General features: G+C 43.7%; 1 protein-coding gene across 4 annotated transcripts in view; it reads right to left on the bottom strand.

Annotated features, from left to right (window-relative positions):
- Nucleotides 1-19,823, bottom strand: part of AKT3 (AKT serine/threonine kinase 3) — a 1,010,799-nt gene that overhangs the window by 106,777 nt on the left and 884,199 nt on the right. For all 4 annotated transcript variants that reach the window (XM_029593967.1, XM_029593963.1, XM_029593964.1 and 1 more), the window contains one exon: nt 16,294-16,381. In XM_029593967.1, coding sequence (XP_029449827.1) covers nt 16,294-16,381 — 88 coding nt within the window. The remainder of the gene's footprint in view (nt 1-16,293; nt 16,382-19,823) is intronic.

The raw sequence follows: 19,823 nt of genomic DNA, 5'->3' as shown, positions 1-19,823 counted from the left end.
CTTTCCTCTCTGGAATCCCATAAATTGAAACAGGCTTGGGTAGAGAATTTCTTTTTAAAAATCCTGCACAGCACAAGAAAAAGGGGGGTTGCTATCTTATTTCACAAGAAACTGGATATTCAGATATCCCAACAGGCTTTAGACCTTGAGGGTTTCTGTGACTGCCACCCTTGGTTCTGACAAATTTCTTTTTTTAAATTTATACACCCCTAATGCTGAAGATCCCGTTTTCTTTCATATTATGTTTTCTCATATTTTGGGGGAGGAGTCTTCTCGCATTGTTGTCGGAAGTGATTTCAATCAACCCCTAGATTTCATAAAGGACAAGCAATCCTCCTCCAAGATCTCTTACAGTAAGACCCATAGGGCCAGATTTTAAAGAATTTATGCGTATAGGGAGGGTTAGTGCCGGGCCTATTTTAAAAAGGCCCGGCGATGCGTGTAAAGCCCCGGGTTGCGTGTAAGTCCCGGGGCTTGCAAAAAGTGGCGGTCCAGGGCGAGGTGGGGCCAGAGGCCTCCGACACAGCAGCTATTGCCGCTGTGTTGGAGGATCGCGTGCCGGCAGGCTGCTGGCGCACGCAACTTGCGCCTGCCTCTGGTAAGATAAAAGTCAGGGGGGTTTAGATTAGGTGCTGGGGGGGAAGGTTAGGAGAAGGGGTAGGAAGGTCAGGCTAGGGGGGAGGGAATGGAGGAAGGCAGCGCGGCTCGGCGCGCACAAGGTGCACAATTGTGCACCTCCTTGCGTGCGCCGACCCCCAATTTTATAACATGAACGCACCTGCACGTGCACATTATAAAATCGCGTGTCCATGTTTTAAAATATACCCCATAGTGCTTTTTACTGTCTCATGGATGCTGCTGATTTGGCTGATCCATGGCGCCTATTGCACCCTTGGCTACAGAATTCACATTTTTTTCTCCTCCTCACTTTACATATTCTCATGTTGACTATTTTTTTTATTTCAAGCTCCTTGATTCCTGATGTGCATTTTGCTGTCATACATCCTATGTTGGTGTCCAACCACACTGCTGTTTCCTTCACCTTAACCCTGTCTTCTCCCTCAATCGAAGATCGCCTATGGCAGTTTAATCCCGCTCTCTTTTGGAGGATGAAGCCTTCCTGAAGTTTCTTCAGGAGAAAATTGTTGATTATTTTAACCATAATGATATTCCTGTTGTCTCCCCTCTGAATGTATGGGCAGCTTTTAAGGCTACTATCCATGGGAAGGTTATCAGTTATAGTGTTACTCTCAAAAAAGCTCACAGGCTAAGATTTCTGAATTGCATGACAGTGGCTCAACTGGAAAAGGAGCATATATTTCATCCTTTCACTACCACTTTATTTCAATTACAGAAGGTGCATTATGACTATAATATGCTTCTCAGTTTACATGCTGGGAAGTCTCTTTTCTATCAAAAGGCTCAGTATTATGCTGAGAATAATAAATGTGGTCATTTATTAGCTAATTATCTGAAAAAGAAATGAGAAAAGATGAAAATTCATGCAATTCAGTCCCAACGTGGTGATATGCTGTTGTCTGACACCAATATTCTGCAGTTCGTTTGCAATTTTTATCCTGATTTATATAAGTCTGAATCTACCCCCTGTATCTACTATTAATACCTTTTTTTCACAGTTATCTTTCCCTACCTTCACATTGGAACAGAGAGATCGACCCATCACCTCAGCTAACATCTCTGTTGCCTTGTCTGCTCTCCAAGGAGGGAAGACTCCTGCCTCTGATGGATATACGGTGAACTTTTACTGGGCCTTTCAGAATTTACTTGTTCCTTACCTTCAATCTTTCTTCACTGCTCTGTCATCCTATCCTGCCTCCAATTCCTTTTTCTCAGAAGCTTGTATTGTGGTGCTGCCCAAGCCAGGGAGAGACTCCCAAGTCTTGTCTAATTATCGCCCCCATCTCCCTTCTCAACCCTGATTACAAAGTGCTTGACAAAATTTTGGCCACCCGGTTGATGGCAGTTATATGGGTACTCATCCATCCCGACCAATTTGTTTTATTAAAAATCGGCACATTTTCAATAATGCCCGGATGTTTCTACATGTCCAAGAGTTGGCCAAATCACTCCCTACCCCGGTTATATCCCTCTCTTTGGATGCTGAAAAAGTGTTCAACAGGATTGAGTGGTTCTACCTCCAAGAGGCGATGTGGCGATTTGGCTTTGGGCCCTCTTTTCTAGCTTGGGTCCAGTTGCTTTACTAACGCCCTTCTGCCTTTTTATATCTCAATAACTGCATTTCCCCTCATTTTTCTCAGTATAGGGGAACTAGACAAGGCTGCCCTTTGTCCCCCTTTCTTTTTAATCTGGCCTTGAAACCTTTGCTTATGGCTATTCATAGCAATTCAGCTATTGAGGGTGTCAATTTTGGCTCCGCAACTTATAAGCCTTCAAACTATGCTAATGATATTCTCTTGTTAACCCTGTTATCTCCCTTCCCCATCTCTATTCTCTTATTGCTGGTTACTCCTCTATTTCTGGCTACCAGGTGAATTGAACACTATTCTTTCACACTGTGAGACGTCACTTTTGACCATGTTACGTGAATCTCTTTTACATTGGTCTCCCCTTCACTTTATGTGGTGGGGGTGTCTAGATTTTATCAAGATAGTTCTAGGCATGTGGTTAAATTTTGTTTTTTCTATGGTCCCTATTTTTTTCTCCTGCAACTTTTTTAAGCAAGTTGATCACTTGCTTACTCGATTCTTGTGATATCAAAAGGCCCCATTTATTGCTCTCTCCAAGTTGAAAGCCGATAAGGGTCGGGGGGGGGGGTGAATTTTTCTTGATTTTTATAGATATCATCAGGTGTTTATTCTGCAACAGGTGTACCACTGGCTCTCTGTTACCTTTATCTGATTCCCCTAGGTGGGTACAATTAGAATAGGATTTGCTCTTTCCTTTACCCTTGGAGGTAGTTATCGGGATGCCCCCCTCCTTGCTCCCTTAAGGCTCACCCCATCCTTCATTCTACTCATAGGGCTTTCACGGAATATGATCAGATGGTGCCCTCTTCTCTCCCAGCATGGTGTTTCTCGAAGGTAGTGCCACTCTGGCTTCACCCACGCATTTTGGTTGGGGGTGGGTGTATCTCAATTGGAAACCATGGCAGGCCAGCGGTATTTGGTATCTTTCTCAACTTCTGCAGGACCACTCCCTCCTTTCTTTTTTGGATTTGCGGATATCTCGTTCCCTCCCTCAGTCTCAGTTTTATGCCTGGTTACAACTCCACGATTGTTTAACCCCTGCTTTGCTTTCTCAAATCCATCTTGCTGATTTTTCCCTCCTTATATGTATTGTTCCAGGATTGTGGACCCTTGGGTCACTTGGCTTCTAGAATTTATAAATCGCTTAAATGCTCTCTGTTCCCGGTATTGCTTGGGTTCTAGTCCTTCTGGAGCTGGGAAGGTAGTTGTTCTCTTGCTGATGTGAATTGGGATTATTTTTTGTGTTCCTCACTGCATATTTCACCATCTTCCAGCTTAACTCAATCTTCCTTTTTTGTCTCCCAATGGGCAGTGTGGACTCCATGGAAACTTTTTCATACAGGCATAACATCCACACACAGCTGTTGGTCTTGTTCTTCGCCCAAGGTCTCTCTTTCCCATCTCTTTCCCATCTCTTTCCCTTCTCCCTCGCCAGCCCCACCTTATGGAACTCCCTACCCCATGATATACGCCTAGAGACACATACACCCAAATTCAAAAAAAAACTGAAAACCTGGCTTTTCCAGCAAGCCTACTCCATATCCCCCCCCACCACTTAGAATTTCCCCTCTAGAGAATTCCTCTATAATATAATCTTCGAGCTATGACCATGAATGCTTTCGATTTAAGACTAAGAATTTGCCTGCTGTTTTTTGTATTTTGAACTCTCCTATCTGTGTATATAGTTTTTTACTCATATTGAGTTATATTTATATCTAGTTTTCACCCCCCTGTTTAATGTACTCTATTGGTTATATGTAAGGGCCCCGCCCAAAAGTTAATCCTGTTCCGCTGTTATATGTAAGGGCTCCGCCCAAATGTTTTTGTTTTTTGTAAACCGATGCGATGTGTCAACGGATGTCGGTATAAAAGAGACCTTAAATAAATAAATAAATAAATAAATGTTATTTTTTTGTCCTTTTGTGTTTTCCTTTTGGCAGAAGGTATGGCAGATAATCTCTCATATTTTACACCTCAACTCCATGCTTACTTTCAGAATTGTTATCCTTTGGGGGGCGGCCTTGCCTTTTTCGCTTCCTCCTCCTCAATGTAAGCTGCTAGATTTTTTCTTAATAATCACAGTTCATTTATGTCCTTCTGGAAACACCGTGAATTACTCTATGAGCATTTCTGGTGGAACTCTGTTTGCTTGTACTGTAAATATGAGAAAGCTGATGCTATTAAACACCACTGTCTTGCATCCTGGTTACGGGTGTGGAAGCTGCTAGATGACTATTTTGATTCTCTAGGTGAAACATCCTGTAGCACATTTTTCCATAATCTGTAATGTGTTCCTTTTTGGCTGAAAAATGTATCTCTTCAAATGCGGCCCTTTTATGTTTTGGTCTTTGTTATTGCTGGTTGTTTGTTTTCTTTGTGTCTGTATTTTAATGTTGCCTTTGTTTTCTGTTCTTCAATTTTTTGTCAATAAAAAGATTTGAACATAAAACAAAAATAATTTGTACCTGGTATCACAGTGTCCCATTGGTTATACTCCTTCCACCAGGTCTCTGAGATGCCAATTATATCTACCTCTTTATCCAGTGCTATATACTCTAACTCTCTAATCTTATTTTTTAGACTTCTAGCATTTGTACATAGATGTTTCAAAGCATGCTTTGAATAAATGGGTACTGCTACAAATCTTTAGAGGCAACACAAGTATTTCAGTGCATTGTGGTGTGTTCTTATGTACAATCCAGACAAAATCAGAGAAGGAAAATTCTTCAGGTAGTGATCTATTTCTGGCCTGTAACGGAAAGTGCACTGATGGGTTGTCAGTAAAGTATTCCATTTTGGAACAGTACTCCTCTGATAGATATCCCAGGCCTCAGGAGTCCAATTCAGAAAACATTAGCTAAAGGATGTCTGCAACCACAACAATCCTAAAGGTCAAGGACCTTGGCTCTTTGAGTTTCAGGACCAAGCAGAGTTGTGGGATAGCTCTTCCTACTCCAAACCCATTTAAAAATGACTTGGCACAGATGTTGCTGAGAGGGGCTCAGGGAGCCAAAACTGTGTTGGCAATGGTGTGTTTGGTGCTGAAAGGTAGGTGCCAAGAGAAGAGGATTACTCAATGCATCAAGAGGCATCAAAGTGATTGAAGCTGGGACCTTGATGCAGCTGACCTGTTCAGCGAACATTTTGGTGATTCTCCTATCAAACGCCACCTCAAAGTGTATCAATGACAATACTGAGGCTGATCTCATAGGGAAGTGGATATATTCCATGCATCTCTAGAGGTAAATGTAAAGGCCCTGAATTGCACCTCTGGAGACATGTGCAGAGCTTACTTTCGGATGCAGCCTATTAGGACTGTGCAAAATCTCATGATTCTCAGAACTGTGAATCAAATTGGGGTATCAATACTTCAAAGCCTCTCTTGAGATTTGGTACAGATTCTCTTCAGCATCTTGTTTAATAGCTTATACCCTGGTATCTGCCTGAGGAGGGGGAGTGAAATTTCTCTCAACTCTTGGAATTATCCTTGAACTTTGGAACTGAATAGGTTGAGGGCTTCTTTGGCATGACCCCACCACCAGAAGTTTGCATGACTTTGTTGTCTTTCCACTGACCCTTTGACACCAGTTTCAAAGAGCTGGATTTTAGTTAACTAGCAAGGATACAGGGTCATTCATCAAAAGGCATTATGGCGTTAACGTCCGTGGTAACGCCATAACACATGCGTTAACACCATAATGCATGCGATATTAATGGTATCGTATTGCATGACGTCATTTGGAGTGAGTCAAGTCTCCCAAAGATGAGATTTCTACAATGTTCTCTCGCTCTAGCTTGATGGACTCTATAATAGGGTACTATCAAACTACAACGATTCCAATTTTCCAGGAACTTAACCCTCAATGTCTTCTTCCAACTTTCCAACAGAAGATTTTAAGGATTGCAAAGATACTTCATGAACTTTAATTTTGGAATCTAGGGAATTAGTAAGGAAATCCATCTTTCTATTACAAGATTTAATAGCGACTGATAACCCAGCAGTAAGTTTCCAGTGTCCAATGTAACCACTGTGGGCTTAATTGGAAAGATATTGTGCTCACCTAGTGTTATTAGGGCTCCATCGGGAGGAGAGGACATCGAAGGGCCCCACGATCCAAAGAAGCAATTGCTGGGGATTCTCCTTCTTTCCCCAGCTGTGAGAATGGCTCAAACGCTCTCTCCCGAAGCACTCCGAGTGCTCCCTGCTGCAATGTTGAACCACTGACATCTGTCATTGACATCTGCAGTGCACCCGAAGGCAATCCCTACAAGCTGGTGGCAGTCTAGTGTCGAGGGGGCTGAGGGAGACCTCACCCCCAGGCGAAATTGGCACTCCTCCATCTGGCTTCACATCGGGGTTCACCTCCCTGACCTTCTCAGCTCCCTGGGCCATGAAGGATGTCATCAGCACCTGCTCCACAAAGTGACTGGGAATGGAGGGAAAAATCTTTACTTTACTCTTATGTTTAGGTGGCATAGCGGTAAAGGGAAATCAACAGCAACAGAAGACAGGAGCAACGATCAATCGTGGCTCCCTTCAGGACGCCATCTTGCCTTCCATCTTTTTTTATTTTTTTATGTTATGCAATGATTTCTGATTAGTTATGCCCAAAAAAAAAAAAAATGGAAACTACTAATTTTAGTTATTTGCTGAACTAAGGATGGGAAGAGAAGCAAGAAGTAGACTGAGGTGTTAATGTGATCACTTCAAATTAAATTTGAAACATAAATTAGTTGTATAGCAAGAGCGTCACCCATGAATAAAATATAAATAATCATGTATAATAAAAATTTGCATTGATTTGACATGAAAACCTGAGAACAAACTAACACATGTTTCTATAATTTTAAGTTAACATGAAAATGTTTATAAAAATTAATTGTTCGCCAATAAGAATGTCACAAAAATGGAGGAACAATGACAATGTGAAATTTAATTTATTTAGGTTTTTTATATATCGGCATTCATGATACAATCACATCATGCTGGTTTACAGTATAACAGGAGTGCAAATAACTTCTAACTGTATCTAAGGTGCGGAGAAAAGCAGTTACAAATAACAAGGGTGATTGAACTGGGCGAAGAGAGAAATAGTAGGAAAGGATAACGTTGGTAAGAAAATTACAGATTTCAGCAACTAGAATAAGATAATTACAGATTTCAGCAACTAGAATGGCTGAGAGAACTATATTGACAAAGTGAGGGGTTAATTAAAAATTCCTGAAACTAGTATGACTGAGAGAAATATGTTGACAAAGTGAGAGATTAATTAGGGTCTGGGAAAGCTTGCTTAAACAGCCAAGTCTTAAGTCTTTTCCTGAAGGTTCCGAGGCAGGGTTCTTGTCTCAGATCGGGGGGGATGGAGTTCCATAAAGGGGGGCCGGATGTAGAGAGGGCCCGATCCCTTAGCATAATATGTCTGGTGGTTTTGGTGGAAGGTACCTGGAGTGATCCTCTGTATGCGTCTCTAGTCGGTCTTGAAGAGTTATGTAATCGGAGGGGGATTTGTAGGTTAATTGGAGCATGTTGGTGGATGGTTTTGTATATAATGGAGATGGACTTGTAGATGATTCTGAAGTGTATTGGCAACCAGTGGAGATTTTTTAGGATTGGAGTGATGTGGTCTCTCCTCCTGGTGTTGGTTAGCAATCGTGCTGCTGCATTTTGTACCATCTGAAGCGGTTTAGTGTGAGAGGAAGGGAGACCTAGAAAGACTGAATTGCAATAATCTTTCTTTGAGAAGATGATTGCTTGTAGAATTGTTCTGAAGTCTTGAGTATGAAAGAGAGATCTTATCCGTTTTAGCACTTGTAGTTTGTGGAAACAGTCTTTGGTAGTTCTGTTGATGGAAGCTTTCAAGTTCATGTGATTGTCAATAATCACTCCTAAGTCTCTCACTTGTGTGGTAGGTGGAATGGCCGGATGAGTAGTGGTGATGCAGCTGTTCTCAGGAGAGATGAGTAGGAGTTCGGTCTTGGAGGAGTTTAGTACTAGGTTTAGGCTAGAGAGGAGGTATTTTATTTCTTGGAAGCAGTTTTCCCAGTGGTCAAGTGTTTTCGAGTAGGTGTCTTTGATGGGGATCAAGATCTGGATATCATCCGTGTACAGGAAATGTTTTAGATTAAGGTTGGTGAGAAGCTGGCAAAGCGGTAAAAGAGTTAAAGAGTGTTGGGGACAAAGAGGAACCCTGAGGGACTCCTACGGGTGAGTCATAGCATGATGATTCTTTATTCTGGACCTTAACCTTATAGCCTCTATTGCTAAGAAAAGATTTAAACCATGTGAGTGCAGTGCCTGAAATGCCTATGGAAGCCAATAGGTTTATGAGGGTAGAATGGTTGACCGTATCCGAAAGCTGCTGAGAGGTCCAGTAGGATCAATAAGAAAGATTGACCTTTGTCGAGACCCATGATGATGTAGTCGGTTAGGGAGATGAGGAGGGATTCCGTGTTCAATGCTTTGCGGAACCCATATTGAGCGGGAAATAGCAATTTGTTGTCTTCAATGTAATCTGAGATTTGCGTATTCACTAATTTCTCCATGATCTTAGCTATGAAGGGAAGGTTGGCAATCGGGCGGAAATTGTTGGGGTCTTTAGGGTCCAAATTTGGTTTCTTTGAGGGAAGCCAATTTGAGGTCATCTGGGTAGGATCCTTGGGATAGAGAGCAGTTTATGATGTCCGCCAGTGATTTGGAGATGGAGTCAGGAATTGTCAAGAGATGTTTGGTACGAATATGATCTGCAGGGTGAGAGGAGGGTTTCATTCTCCTTAGAACGACTTGTATCTCAGAGGTGGAAATGGGTTTGAATGTTTCAAAACAAGTGTTTTTGAAGGAGTGAAGATGTGGAGTCGAGAGGGATGAGGTAATGGAAGGCAGCTGATTCAGAAGGTGGCTGATTTTGGTTTGGAAATAGTGAGCGAGTTCTTCAGCTTTAGATTGTGCTAAATTACTGGGGATCTCCAGGGGGTTGATTTGTGTGAGATTAGATACGTAGGCAAATAGTGCTTTTGCGTCGAAGACCAGGTCATGGATCTTGGAGGCATAGAAGTCCTTTTGGATCTCATTGTGGAGGCCTTATATTGATGTAGGGTGGCTTTATAGGAGGCCAAAGTGCTGGCACACGGGGCTTTACGCCATTTGCTCTGTGTCTTAAGCTTTGTTTTAGTTTCCTAAGTTCTTTAGTGAACCATGGTTGTCTTTTGGAAGAGTTGGAGTGTGATTTCTTTATTACTAGTGGACATAGCTTGTTGGGGGTGGATTCTGTGATATTGTTCCAGGAGCGGAGAGCCGTATTCAGATCAGTGAGGTCAATGAGATGAAGTTGGGATGCCAAATGATTACTGAGGTCTTCAGAAGAACATGATCTTCTGTAAGTAAAGGAAGGTGAGGGTATGTGTGGGGTGATGGTTTCTTTCAGCGAGAATGTGGTTGAAATAAGAGTATGATCGGACCATGGGACCTTTTTACAACTCGGGTGAGAAGCAGGCTTGATGCCAGTGTTGACGAAGATAAGATCCAGCGTGTGACCGGCCCTGTGCGTGGGTTTGTTAACTATCTGGTTGAATCCCAAGGCTGAGAAGGCAGTGAGAAAGGCTTCGCAGCTGGGAGAAAGTGTGGGGTTGTCCACATGCAGGTTAAAATCACCTAAAATTATTGCTGGATCATCTAAATTGAGGAGAGTTGTGGTTATTTCAACAAGAGGGGAGGCGTCAGTTTCCAGGAGGCCCGGGGGGGGGGGGGGGGGCGTAGACGAGAAGGATTTGAAGTTGGGTAGATGTGAAAAAGCCAATTTCAAGTTTAGATTCTAAATTGAGTGGGTGTTGAGAGAATCTGAGGTCTTTTTTGGCTGCTAAAAGAATTCCCCCTCCCTTTTTTTTATTCTGGCGAGGAATGGAGAAGATGTCATAGGTATGCGTGGGTAATTGATTTATTATAGCAGTATCAGAGGGCTTTACCCATGTTTCTGTGATTGCGCAAAAATCTGGCTTAGCATCACTGAGATAGTCGCTGAGGATCAGGGATTTCTTGGTTAGAGATTGCGCGTTGAATAATGTTAATGAGAATAGGGTGAAGCCCAGTAGTTGAGTGATCGGTGCGATCAGGATTGGTGTGAGTGATTTTAAATTGCGGTATTGAGCTTGCCTGGTTGATTTTTCTTTGGAGGAAAGGCAGTGTTGAAGGATTGGGATTGGGAAAACTGGATGTATACTGGAATGTTGAGCTGGCGAAAGTAGTGGACGAGATAGGAGGAATAGCGTGGAGGCTGGAAGTGGAATGGTGGAGGTTTAAAGGCAAAGAGGGAGGAGCTGGTGTACAGATTAGTTGATGGCGGGGCAGCACTGCGATGTGGCTGCAGAGGGTCGCTGGAATGAGAGGCTGGTAGAGAAGTCTGAGTTGGTTTCGTTTGAGTCCTGGGTGGAGACAGTACTCCGGAGGAGTTTGGACTAAGAAGAAATGCCAGGGCAAGGGGGTCAGTGGTGGCGAAAGGTCCAGCGAGCTCTCGGGTCTGCACGAAGGGGCGCACACCGGGATAAGTCACGCCTGGAAAGGGCGTGCCGCCGAGGGGGGGGTGGGGGCTTTAAAACATAGAGGTTGCCGATTGCTGAAGTCGCTGGGAGCACCTAGCTCTGGATGGGCTGATGAGCTGGAGGGAGGGGGCGCGGCGTGGTCCGTCTCTGTCTGTCCATGGTCTGTCCGTCACTGTCCGTCCGTGGGTCCGGTCCTCGTACACAGCTGAAGAAGTAGGAGTCCTGGAAATGAGCCGCAGAGCGGGTGGGGAGAGATGCTTGAGGAGACGGAGAAGGCTTTTTGGGGAAACGAGATGGAGGCTATTGCTGGGGGCACTTGGGGCTGCACGAAGGGGCGCACAAAGGGGCCTGCCCCTTTGTCGCGCTCCTTCGGCGAGCGGCGCCTAGCAGTGCCGGGATTTAAAGTTCCAATCGGGGCTGTCCCCCGATTGGCTGCTCTACAACGGCTTCCCCGATTGGATGAAGACTCGGGGCAGGTCCGGAGGAGAGGAGGAAGCCCGGCCTGGATCGAGAGGCTGCCACGTGGTCGGTGCCGCGAGAGACCGAGGGTAAGTGTTAAACTTGTAGGCCTTACCCCGGTGGGTCTCCAGCGCCGGCTGCGCAGGCCCTTCTCTCTCTCTCGGTCGTCGCGGGGGAAAAGAGGCAGAAGCTGGCAGTGCCGGGATTTAAAGTTCCAATCGGGACTATATGATATATGATAGTGCTTCCAATCAACATAAATCTCAATAACATCTCACGACCATCATAACTAGGCACTACCAGCTTGATTAGCCTTCAACTTGCCTTATATATCAACATATAGTCAAAGCATAGTCCATTTCTATTTAAATTTTGTTTTACAAATAATGCAAAAAAAAAAAAGATAATGAAAAGTGTCAAACTTAATAAACATAAGAACAGAAAATGGTAAAATGCAACAATTCCCAAGCTCTTTGTCCACAGATAAACACTTTATTACATTTTTACAGGATAAATGGAGAGAATTTGAATCTCATAACCAACAACATAAAAATGACCCACAATTATATTGGGAGTCTGGTAAAGCGGTCATGCGCGGGGAAATTACGTCGTATCTCATTGCAAAGTCCCGAGCAATGCATAAACACATTATTGATTTGGAGGCCCAATTAAACCAAGCGAAACTGCAGCTTGCCCAATGTAATTCGAGCCAGAATCAACGGCTGTACAAAGACATTTTGCAATCCTTAAATTCTATGTTGCATATGCGCGCTCAACAGGCCCTGCAGAAAGGTGCACATAGACTTTTCCGTTTTGGTAACAAGGCGGGGCGCTTGCTGGCCAATATGGTAAAGATGCAGAGGGGGAAAACATACATTGATAAATTGAAAGATGCGCAGGGACGGCCTATTACTGATAGCAAGGATATATGCGCAGCATTTCGTAAATTTTATCAATCCCTGTATACAGAGGATAGGGTTGGTGGGCCTCAGCAGGAAGAGGAATTTTTTAAGGACCTGCATATTCCAACTATTTCGGAGGCACAATTGGAAAGGTTGAATGCCCCGATAACCCTGGCGGAGCTCCTATATACTATTAGAGGAAGTAAATTAAACAAGGCGCCAGGGCCAGATGGTATGAGCGCCGAATACTATAAAATTCTATTACATCAAATATCGGAGGATTTGCTCCGTTTCTACCAGCAGGCGCAGCAACAGGGCAGTTTCCCGGCAGCACTTACCAGAGCATTCATTACTGTACTGGAGAAGCCTGGTAAAGATCTGGCTTCCCCAGCTGCATACAGACCGATATCACTCCTCAATTTCGAGGCAAAACTGTTTGCAAAAATTATAGCAGACCGCTTGGGACGGGTTTTTCCTGACATTATAACGAGCACTCAAGTTGGGTTTGTAAAGGGGAGGGCTATTAGCTTGAACATGACTAAATTGATTGTCTCCATGGAAGAATGCCAGAGAACCGGTCAGGGGGCTATGGTAGTGGCCTTTGACTCGGAAAAGGCATTTGATAGGGTATCCTGGCAGTATTTATTTTCCGTCCTAGAGAGATATGGTTTCCATGGGGACATTGTAAAGAATATTGCTATGCTGTATCATAACCCAACGTCTGCGATATTGGCGAATGGCCAGGTGTCAGAGGATTTCCCCCTATTTAGGGGGACTCGACAGGGGTGTCCGCTTTCCCCGTTACTATATATTTTATCTATAGACCCTTTATTACGTAAGTTGGAGGCGGACCCCATGATTCAGGGATTCACCTGGGGGAAGCAAAGTTTTAAGGTTTCAGCATTTGCTGATGACGTTTTGGTCTTTTTGTTAGATCCTCAACAGTCCCTACCTAGAGTTTTACAACACCAAATTGCTTTTGGAAAATTTGCGGGTCTTAAGATTAATACTGACAAGTCAGAAGCTTTACCATTGAGTGTGTCCTTGCAGAAGGAATGGACGGGTACCTTCCCTTTGAGATGGGTATCCAAGGACATGTGTTATCTAGGGGTATGGATTCCTAAGGATGTATCCTCCTTGTATAGAGTCAATGTGGAGCATTTACTTAAAAAGATGGAACATAAATTACAGGCTTGGGTTTCCCTGCCACTGTCCTTAACTGGCAGAATCTTTTTACTTAAGATGATGGAATTGCCCCGCTGGCTCTACGTAATGCACCAACTCCCGATATGGTTGACAAATAAGGATCTTACCAGGATCAAGCGTGCCATTAGTATTTTCATTTGGGGCAAACGTAAAGCCAGGTTATCGCTTCCCTCTCTGATGGCGGAAAGAATTTATGGGGGGCTCTCGTGTCCAAACTGGCGGGATTATAATCTCGCTTGTATGCTTAGGCATGTCTATGACTGGGTCAATGGAACGCAGATCTCTTCTCCCCTTCCGTTTATTTTGGAGTGGATGCACCCCTATAGACCAGAAAACCTGATGCAGATTCCAAAGGGTGATATCCCGATTGGATTCCGACAGAGCCTTCTCCTTACATCGGGAAGAATGGCATGGTCCTATCTATGTAAGGGGAAATTACGGATGAAGGGGATACTCACACCATTCCTATCCTTGAGGGGTAACCCACACTTTGTAGGAGGCCTAGGCTCGACAGTATTTGCTAGATGGGCCCAGGGGGGGCTGCGTTGTCTGGCGCAATTATTGGAGGAAGGCTCGGCTGTCCTAAAAAGTTTTAGTGACCTCCAACAACAATATCAATTACCGGCCACAGATTTTTTTTGCTTACCTACAGGCGAGACATTACGTTCAATCTGTCTTGATCAATGATCAGGAATACCAGAAATACTATCGGTTGCAGGGGATTTTACAACCTAAAGGAGCTAAATCTAATTCTTGTTCTAGATTTTCTGTGGAGGTGAAATGTTTTCCAAATGACAATATCTTGACTTCTATACAAAATAAATGGCTTAAGCAAGCAGGCCTTACAATATCCTTTGCGGAGATAACTCGGGCACTCAAATCTTGTATTACCGTTTCGGAAAATGTTTTGCTACAAGAAGTGGGGTTCAAAATGCTTCATTGTATGTATATGCCCCGGGCGTGTGTATATGCCGCTAAACTATGTGACTCCGATCGTTGTCTGAAGTGTGCTACTGAAAAGGGAACCTTCTTCCATAGCGTGTGGGACTGTTCCCGGATACGTCAATACTGGGAAGAGGTCTTGTCAGCCTTGGATCAGATTTTAACATGGAACCTACCCAGAGATCCGATCTTTTGCCTCTTTCGCACTACAGGCATCGTACGGCCGACTATGTCGGTCACTGACAGACTGTTCCTGGACAAAGTTTTGATGGTGTCGCTCCAAGTGATTACAACTCAATGGATGTCATCAGACAGGCCGACCCTAGGGCATTGGAAAGGACGTGTCTTCACGTTGTACTTATTTGAACATATGACTGCCAAGACCAAATCTATTAAAGCTCAACAGAAATGTTTGGACATTTGGAGTAAGTACGGAGGGACACTCCCTGATTCCCAGAAAGACTTTATTAAAAGACGTCTGGATCTACACTACGAGTCATCTTCTAGATCTCCGAGCACAAGCATGTAAGGAACAGGCTGAATCGAACATTTATTACAGCTTAACCTTTTCAGAGCCTAGAGACCGAGCCTAGTGATGAGAGAGGGTGGGGGGAGGAGGGAAGGGAGGGAGGATTCTTACCACTGTTAGTAACTGAGTGTTAGTGTTGGTTTATCTTCTCTGTTGTACAACAATACTGCTTTTTTATGTGTCTCCAATACTACATCGGAAATGTTATTTTTGTTTATACATGTTAAAAATCAATAAAGAAATAAATAAAAAAAAAAAATGCAACAATGACTGGAAATCTCTATTAAAGAAGTCAATCATCACACAACTATGAGAGAAAGATTACTTTATGCAAAATCTGAAAATATATTAAGCTATAAGTTCTGCATTTCCCCAACCTTCCAATGTTTATAGCAAAAATCTGTTCTTTAAAAGCCTCTAAAATAAGTAAGAATCTTCAAATGGAAAAGAAAAGGAATGGAAGAGAAGCCTAGTGGATAGAGTAGTGAGCTGAGAACTCGGAAACCAAGGTTCAAACCCATTTTTCCCACTTATGCTCCTTATGACCTTGGGCAAGTCATTTCACCCGCCACCTCCTGAGGTCTAAACTTAGGGCCTCATTTACTAAGCATTTTCCCCATAGACACAGAATAGGAGAAAAGCCTTAGTAAAACAGACCCTTGGGGCAGGAAAATACCTACTGTACCTGAATGTAATTTACTTTAAGCTCAGATTTAGAAAGACAAGTAATTAACACTAAAATCCTAAAGCCAAATCCAAAAGTTTTAGGTAGCTATTTGGAGTAAATTCCAAAGTTAGCTATACTGAAATGCTGACAACCATACAATACTATTTGATGAGATGGAAAGATGACTTAATTCCTGCTATATTTTCAAGATTCTACAATCTTAGCTGCTGCTTGTAGGAGAGCTATAGAAAGGTGCAGAGCGAAGGGTGCAGCCCCAGTGTGGGATTATTAGATCCTTGTCATCAATGTTCCATTTCTGCTAACCTTGTAGGATAAATTGCATAAAGTTGGTAGATAAGGTTACTGGGAACCCTGCTTGCCATGTCGTTAAAGTGTAGGGCATGAGACAGTATCCCTGATTCACCCTAGGGATGGCCCAAGCTGCTTGATACCATACTGAAATCTTATTGGGCAGCAGCATGATAGCAAGCTGTGAAAGGACTCAGCATAAAAAAATATTTCATAGATGAAATTAAATATATAAAGCTTTTAATGCCTTTTGTGAATATTATATAATAAAGATTAATGTTATCATGAGAACTATATTTCCAAATTGTACAAATTATATTCTATTAGCGGATAGGCACTGTTTCATATTTATTACAAACATTAATGTTTATCAGCACTGCTGATAAATCATCCTGCAAGAAAAAAAATGGTTATATATATTTTTTTTTTATAAGCAGCTACTGTAATTTAGTCCCATATTTACTCATTCAGTTTGGCAGACTGACAAATTCATCTAGCTTGCATCTTAGAAAGACATACCTTTTTATCATACACATCTTGCCAGTTTACTCCAACAAAGAAACTGTGTCGCATAATTTCTTTTGCATCATCTGGGCCTCCACCAAGGCTATGAAAAAGGAAAACAAAAACATTGCAAGTTTGTAGAACTATGGACAACATATTCAGAACCTCTGTGGGTGGTGTTTTCCAGGTGTCTAGAATTTTAATCTTCTTAGAAAGGCATGTATAAATAAGATTTGCAGTAGTTTCCTTCATATCTAATAGCTATACTGCCTGCATTTGATAATAAAATACACACTGCAATCTGAATATGAATTTCAATTAAAGGCTATTAGCCAAAACAAGACCTAGGTAATACATCTCAACTTATCATAAATCAAATGTTTTTATTTCTAAAATATTTTTTTCTGGATTGTTCATCTGTGGGGAAGGTGTCTCCAGGAAAATTTCCCACCAGGGGACCTTTTCTCCCTGTGGTTATATCCCAAGGGCTATTCCTCTTAGGTTTGTATGAAAGGTAAAGAAATTTCTCAGTCTTGTAACTAAGCAATTATATTTTATGAAGTAAAAGAAGGAAATAAGAGACAGTTAAGAATGCGAGAAATACAGTCAGTTCTCTGGAGTAGATTGAGACAGACATAATCAGACGTGTCCCAGAATCTACTCAAAAAATACATGGCATACAGCTTTCTTATATACAATCATTGATAACAAAGTGCTATACTATTTTTTTCTTTTCCGGGACTTCCATATAAGAGATGGAAAAATACTGAATCTTCTCTAAAACTATGGCTAATGTTAAAGGTTGCCAAGTGTCTTATCTGAGATATACTTTTTCTGTTCACTGGCTTCTTGGCCTTGGGTTGTTCATGTTTCTCACAGAAATGCCTGATTTTCACTTGTGCAAAATTTGGAGCGAGGTCTGGTGGGCCATGAGCAGAGCCCATCTCGCTCATGTCCAATGACCTGAGAGGGCCGGCAGGCTGCATATAGGGGCAGATTTTCAAAGGCTACGCACGTAGCCCGAGAAAATCTGCCCCTGCGTGCGCCGAGCCTATTTTGCATAGGCTTGGCGGCGCGCGCAAGCCCCGGGACGCACGTATGTCCCGGGGCTTGCAAAAAGGGGCAGTCCGGGGGCGAGTGCTCCGACATAGCATGCTGGCAGCTGGCCGGCAGGCGTAAGTTTTTCAACAAAGGTAGGGGGGTGGATTTAGTTAGGGCTGGGGGGTGGGTTAGATAGGGGAAGGGAGGGGCAGGTGGGGGGGGGGCCCCGGAGAAAAAGTTACCTCCAAGGCCGCTCCGAAATGGAGGGAACGGGGAAAGCCATCGGGGCTCCCCTCGGGCTCGGCATGCACAAGGTGCACATGTGTGCACCCCCTTGTGCGAATCGCACGCATGTTATAAAATCGGGCGTAGATTTGTTCGCGCTGGGTTGTGTGAACAAATCTACACCCGCGCATAAGTTTTAAAATTTGGCCCATAGAGCCCATCTCGCTAGTGGCCAAGGATCTAAGAGGGCTGTGGGCCACAGACTATTTAATCAATGTTGCCTAGTGGTCTCAAATCCCTGAAGCAAGGTCACTGTGGAGCCCACCTTGTGGCAGCCTAAAAAGAGGAGACTCCAAAGCAGGAATGCCACAGAGTTCATCCTGCAGCAGTCCAAGAAGCGGATGCCCTGCAGTAAGCAAAGGCCCCAGTAGAATGCTTTTGTGTGTGTGTGTGTGTGTATGTGTGTGTCTGTGTGTTTGAGAGAGGGGGAGAGGAACAGTATGGGAGCTTGTGTGTGGGAGTGGAGCCTGAATGTGAGAACATGTGAGAGTGGAAACCTGTATATGAGCAGAAGCTTGTTTGCATATGTGGGAGCCTATGTGTGATAGCGAACATCTGACAGTGGAAGCCTGCATGCGAGAGAATATGAGAGTATGGGAGCTTCTGTGTGTATATATATGTGGGAGCCTGCATGTGAGAAAGAACATGTGACAGCAGGAGCTTGTGGGAGTGAGAGACTGAATATGAGTGTGTGAGAAATAAGGAAGTGGGAGCCTACATGAGTCTGTGTAAAAAAGAGCATGTCAGAATGGGACACTGTGTATGAGAGAGGGAGACCCTATGTGCAGGATGTGTGTGAAGATAGAGATAGCATATGTGAGAGTGTTTGGGTGCAAAAGAGAAAGGAATCCTGTGTAAGAGTGTGTGGGTGTATGCATGTGCGCGAGAGAGGGAGCCTGTGCAAAAGGGGTATGTTTGTGAGAGAGAAAGGGAGAGCCTGGGTGCAGGGTGTGTGTGAGTGTAGAGAGAGAGAGAGCATGTGTGAGAGTGTTTGGGTGCAAGAGAGAGAGGGAGCCTATGTAAGAGTGTTTGGGAGTATATATGAGTGAGAGAGAGGGAGCCTGGGTGCAGGGATCTGTGTGAGTGTAGAGAGAGGAAGCCTGTCAGATGGTTTGGGTGCAAGAGAGAGGGAGCCTGTGTAAGGGTGTGAGGGTGTATGTGTGAGAGAGAGGGAGCCTGTGTTCAGGGGTGAGTGTGTGTGTAGAGAGAGGTATCCTGTGTGAGAGTGTTTGGGTGCAAGAGAAAGAAGGAGCCTGTGTAATGGTGTGTGTAAGTGTGAGAGAGGGCGAGCCTGTATGAGGGTATGTGTGTGTGTGTGAGAGGGACAGAGGGAGCCTGAATGAGAGGCTGTATGAAAGAGGGAGAGAGGTGTGAAGATAGAGTAGAAGGGGGATGAATCTGGAGGAGAAGGGAGAGATAGTGGAGGAACTGGGGGGACGGGACTAAGAACACACATGGACGCGGCGATTTTGTAACGTGTAATAAAATCAGCTACATGCATGTATATGTGTGCACGATTTTATACTGACGCATGCATATGCACGTAAATGTCGTCTCGCGCACATAAATAGGGGGAATGTTAGTAGCTATATGTACCAATGCAATAGCCTTTTTCCCAGTTCGCTTCCAATTCACCCCAGTAAAGGCGAGAACTTCCTAATCCACCTAGCTAACTTTCTTTCCTTTTATGCTATTACCCCAACCCTTAAAAGCCCGCTGGCTAAAGTATATTTTTTTGTTACATGACTTAAACGCCATCCACAGTAGAAGTAAATTTATGCAGTAGGGGACCCCGGCGCACGCTTGTGCGTTTAACTACTTAATTTTGGATTCATGCGACAGACCCAGCCTGCCCATGCCCTGCCCCTTTTTGGCAAAAAGATTTTTGAATTCTCAACAGAAGATACATGCGTGGCTGTGGGCCTTTTAAAATCCGTGCAGCGCACAGGGGTCTGAATAATGCATGTATCTCCCAGTTTTGTCGCGTGCAAAGCTTTTAAAATTGACAAGTTAGTGTATTTGGATTTTTAGAAGTTATTTAACAAAGTCCCCCATGACAGACTTCTAAGAAAATTAAAAAGTCATGGGATAAGAGGCAATGTCCTTTTGTGGATTGCAATCTGTGTTGCGTAAGAGGTGGACCCTTGGGGTCCCCACCGTCGGCAGGCGGAGTGGGCTGACTGACAGAGGCCGACTGGAGCTTCGCCAATTCCAGCCCT

The sequence above is a fragment of the Rhinatrema bivittatum genome, chromosome 3, assembly GCF_901001135.1.
Source record: "Rhinatrema bivittatum chromosome 3, aRhiBiv1.1, whole genome shotgun sequence".
Lineage (NCBI taxonomy): Eukaryota > Metazoa > Chordata > Amphibia > Gymnophiona > Rhinatrematidae > Rhinatrema > Rhinatrema bivittatum.
The sequence above is the reverse complement of the archived record's forward strand: the minus strand, read 5'-3'. Positions and strand labels throughout refer to the sequence as shown.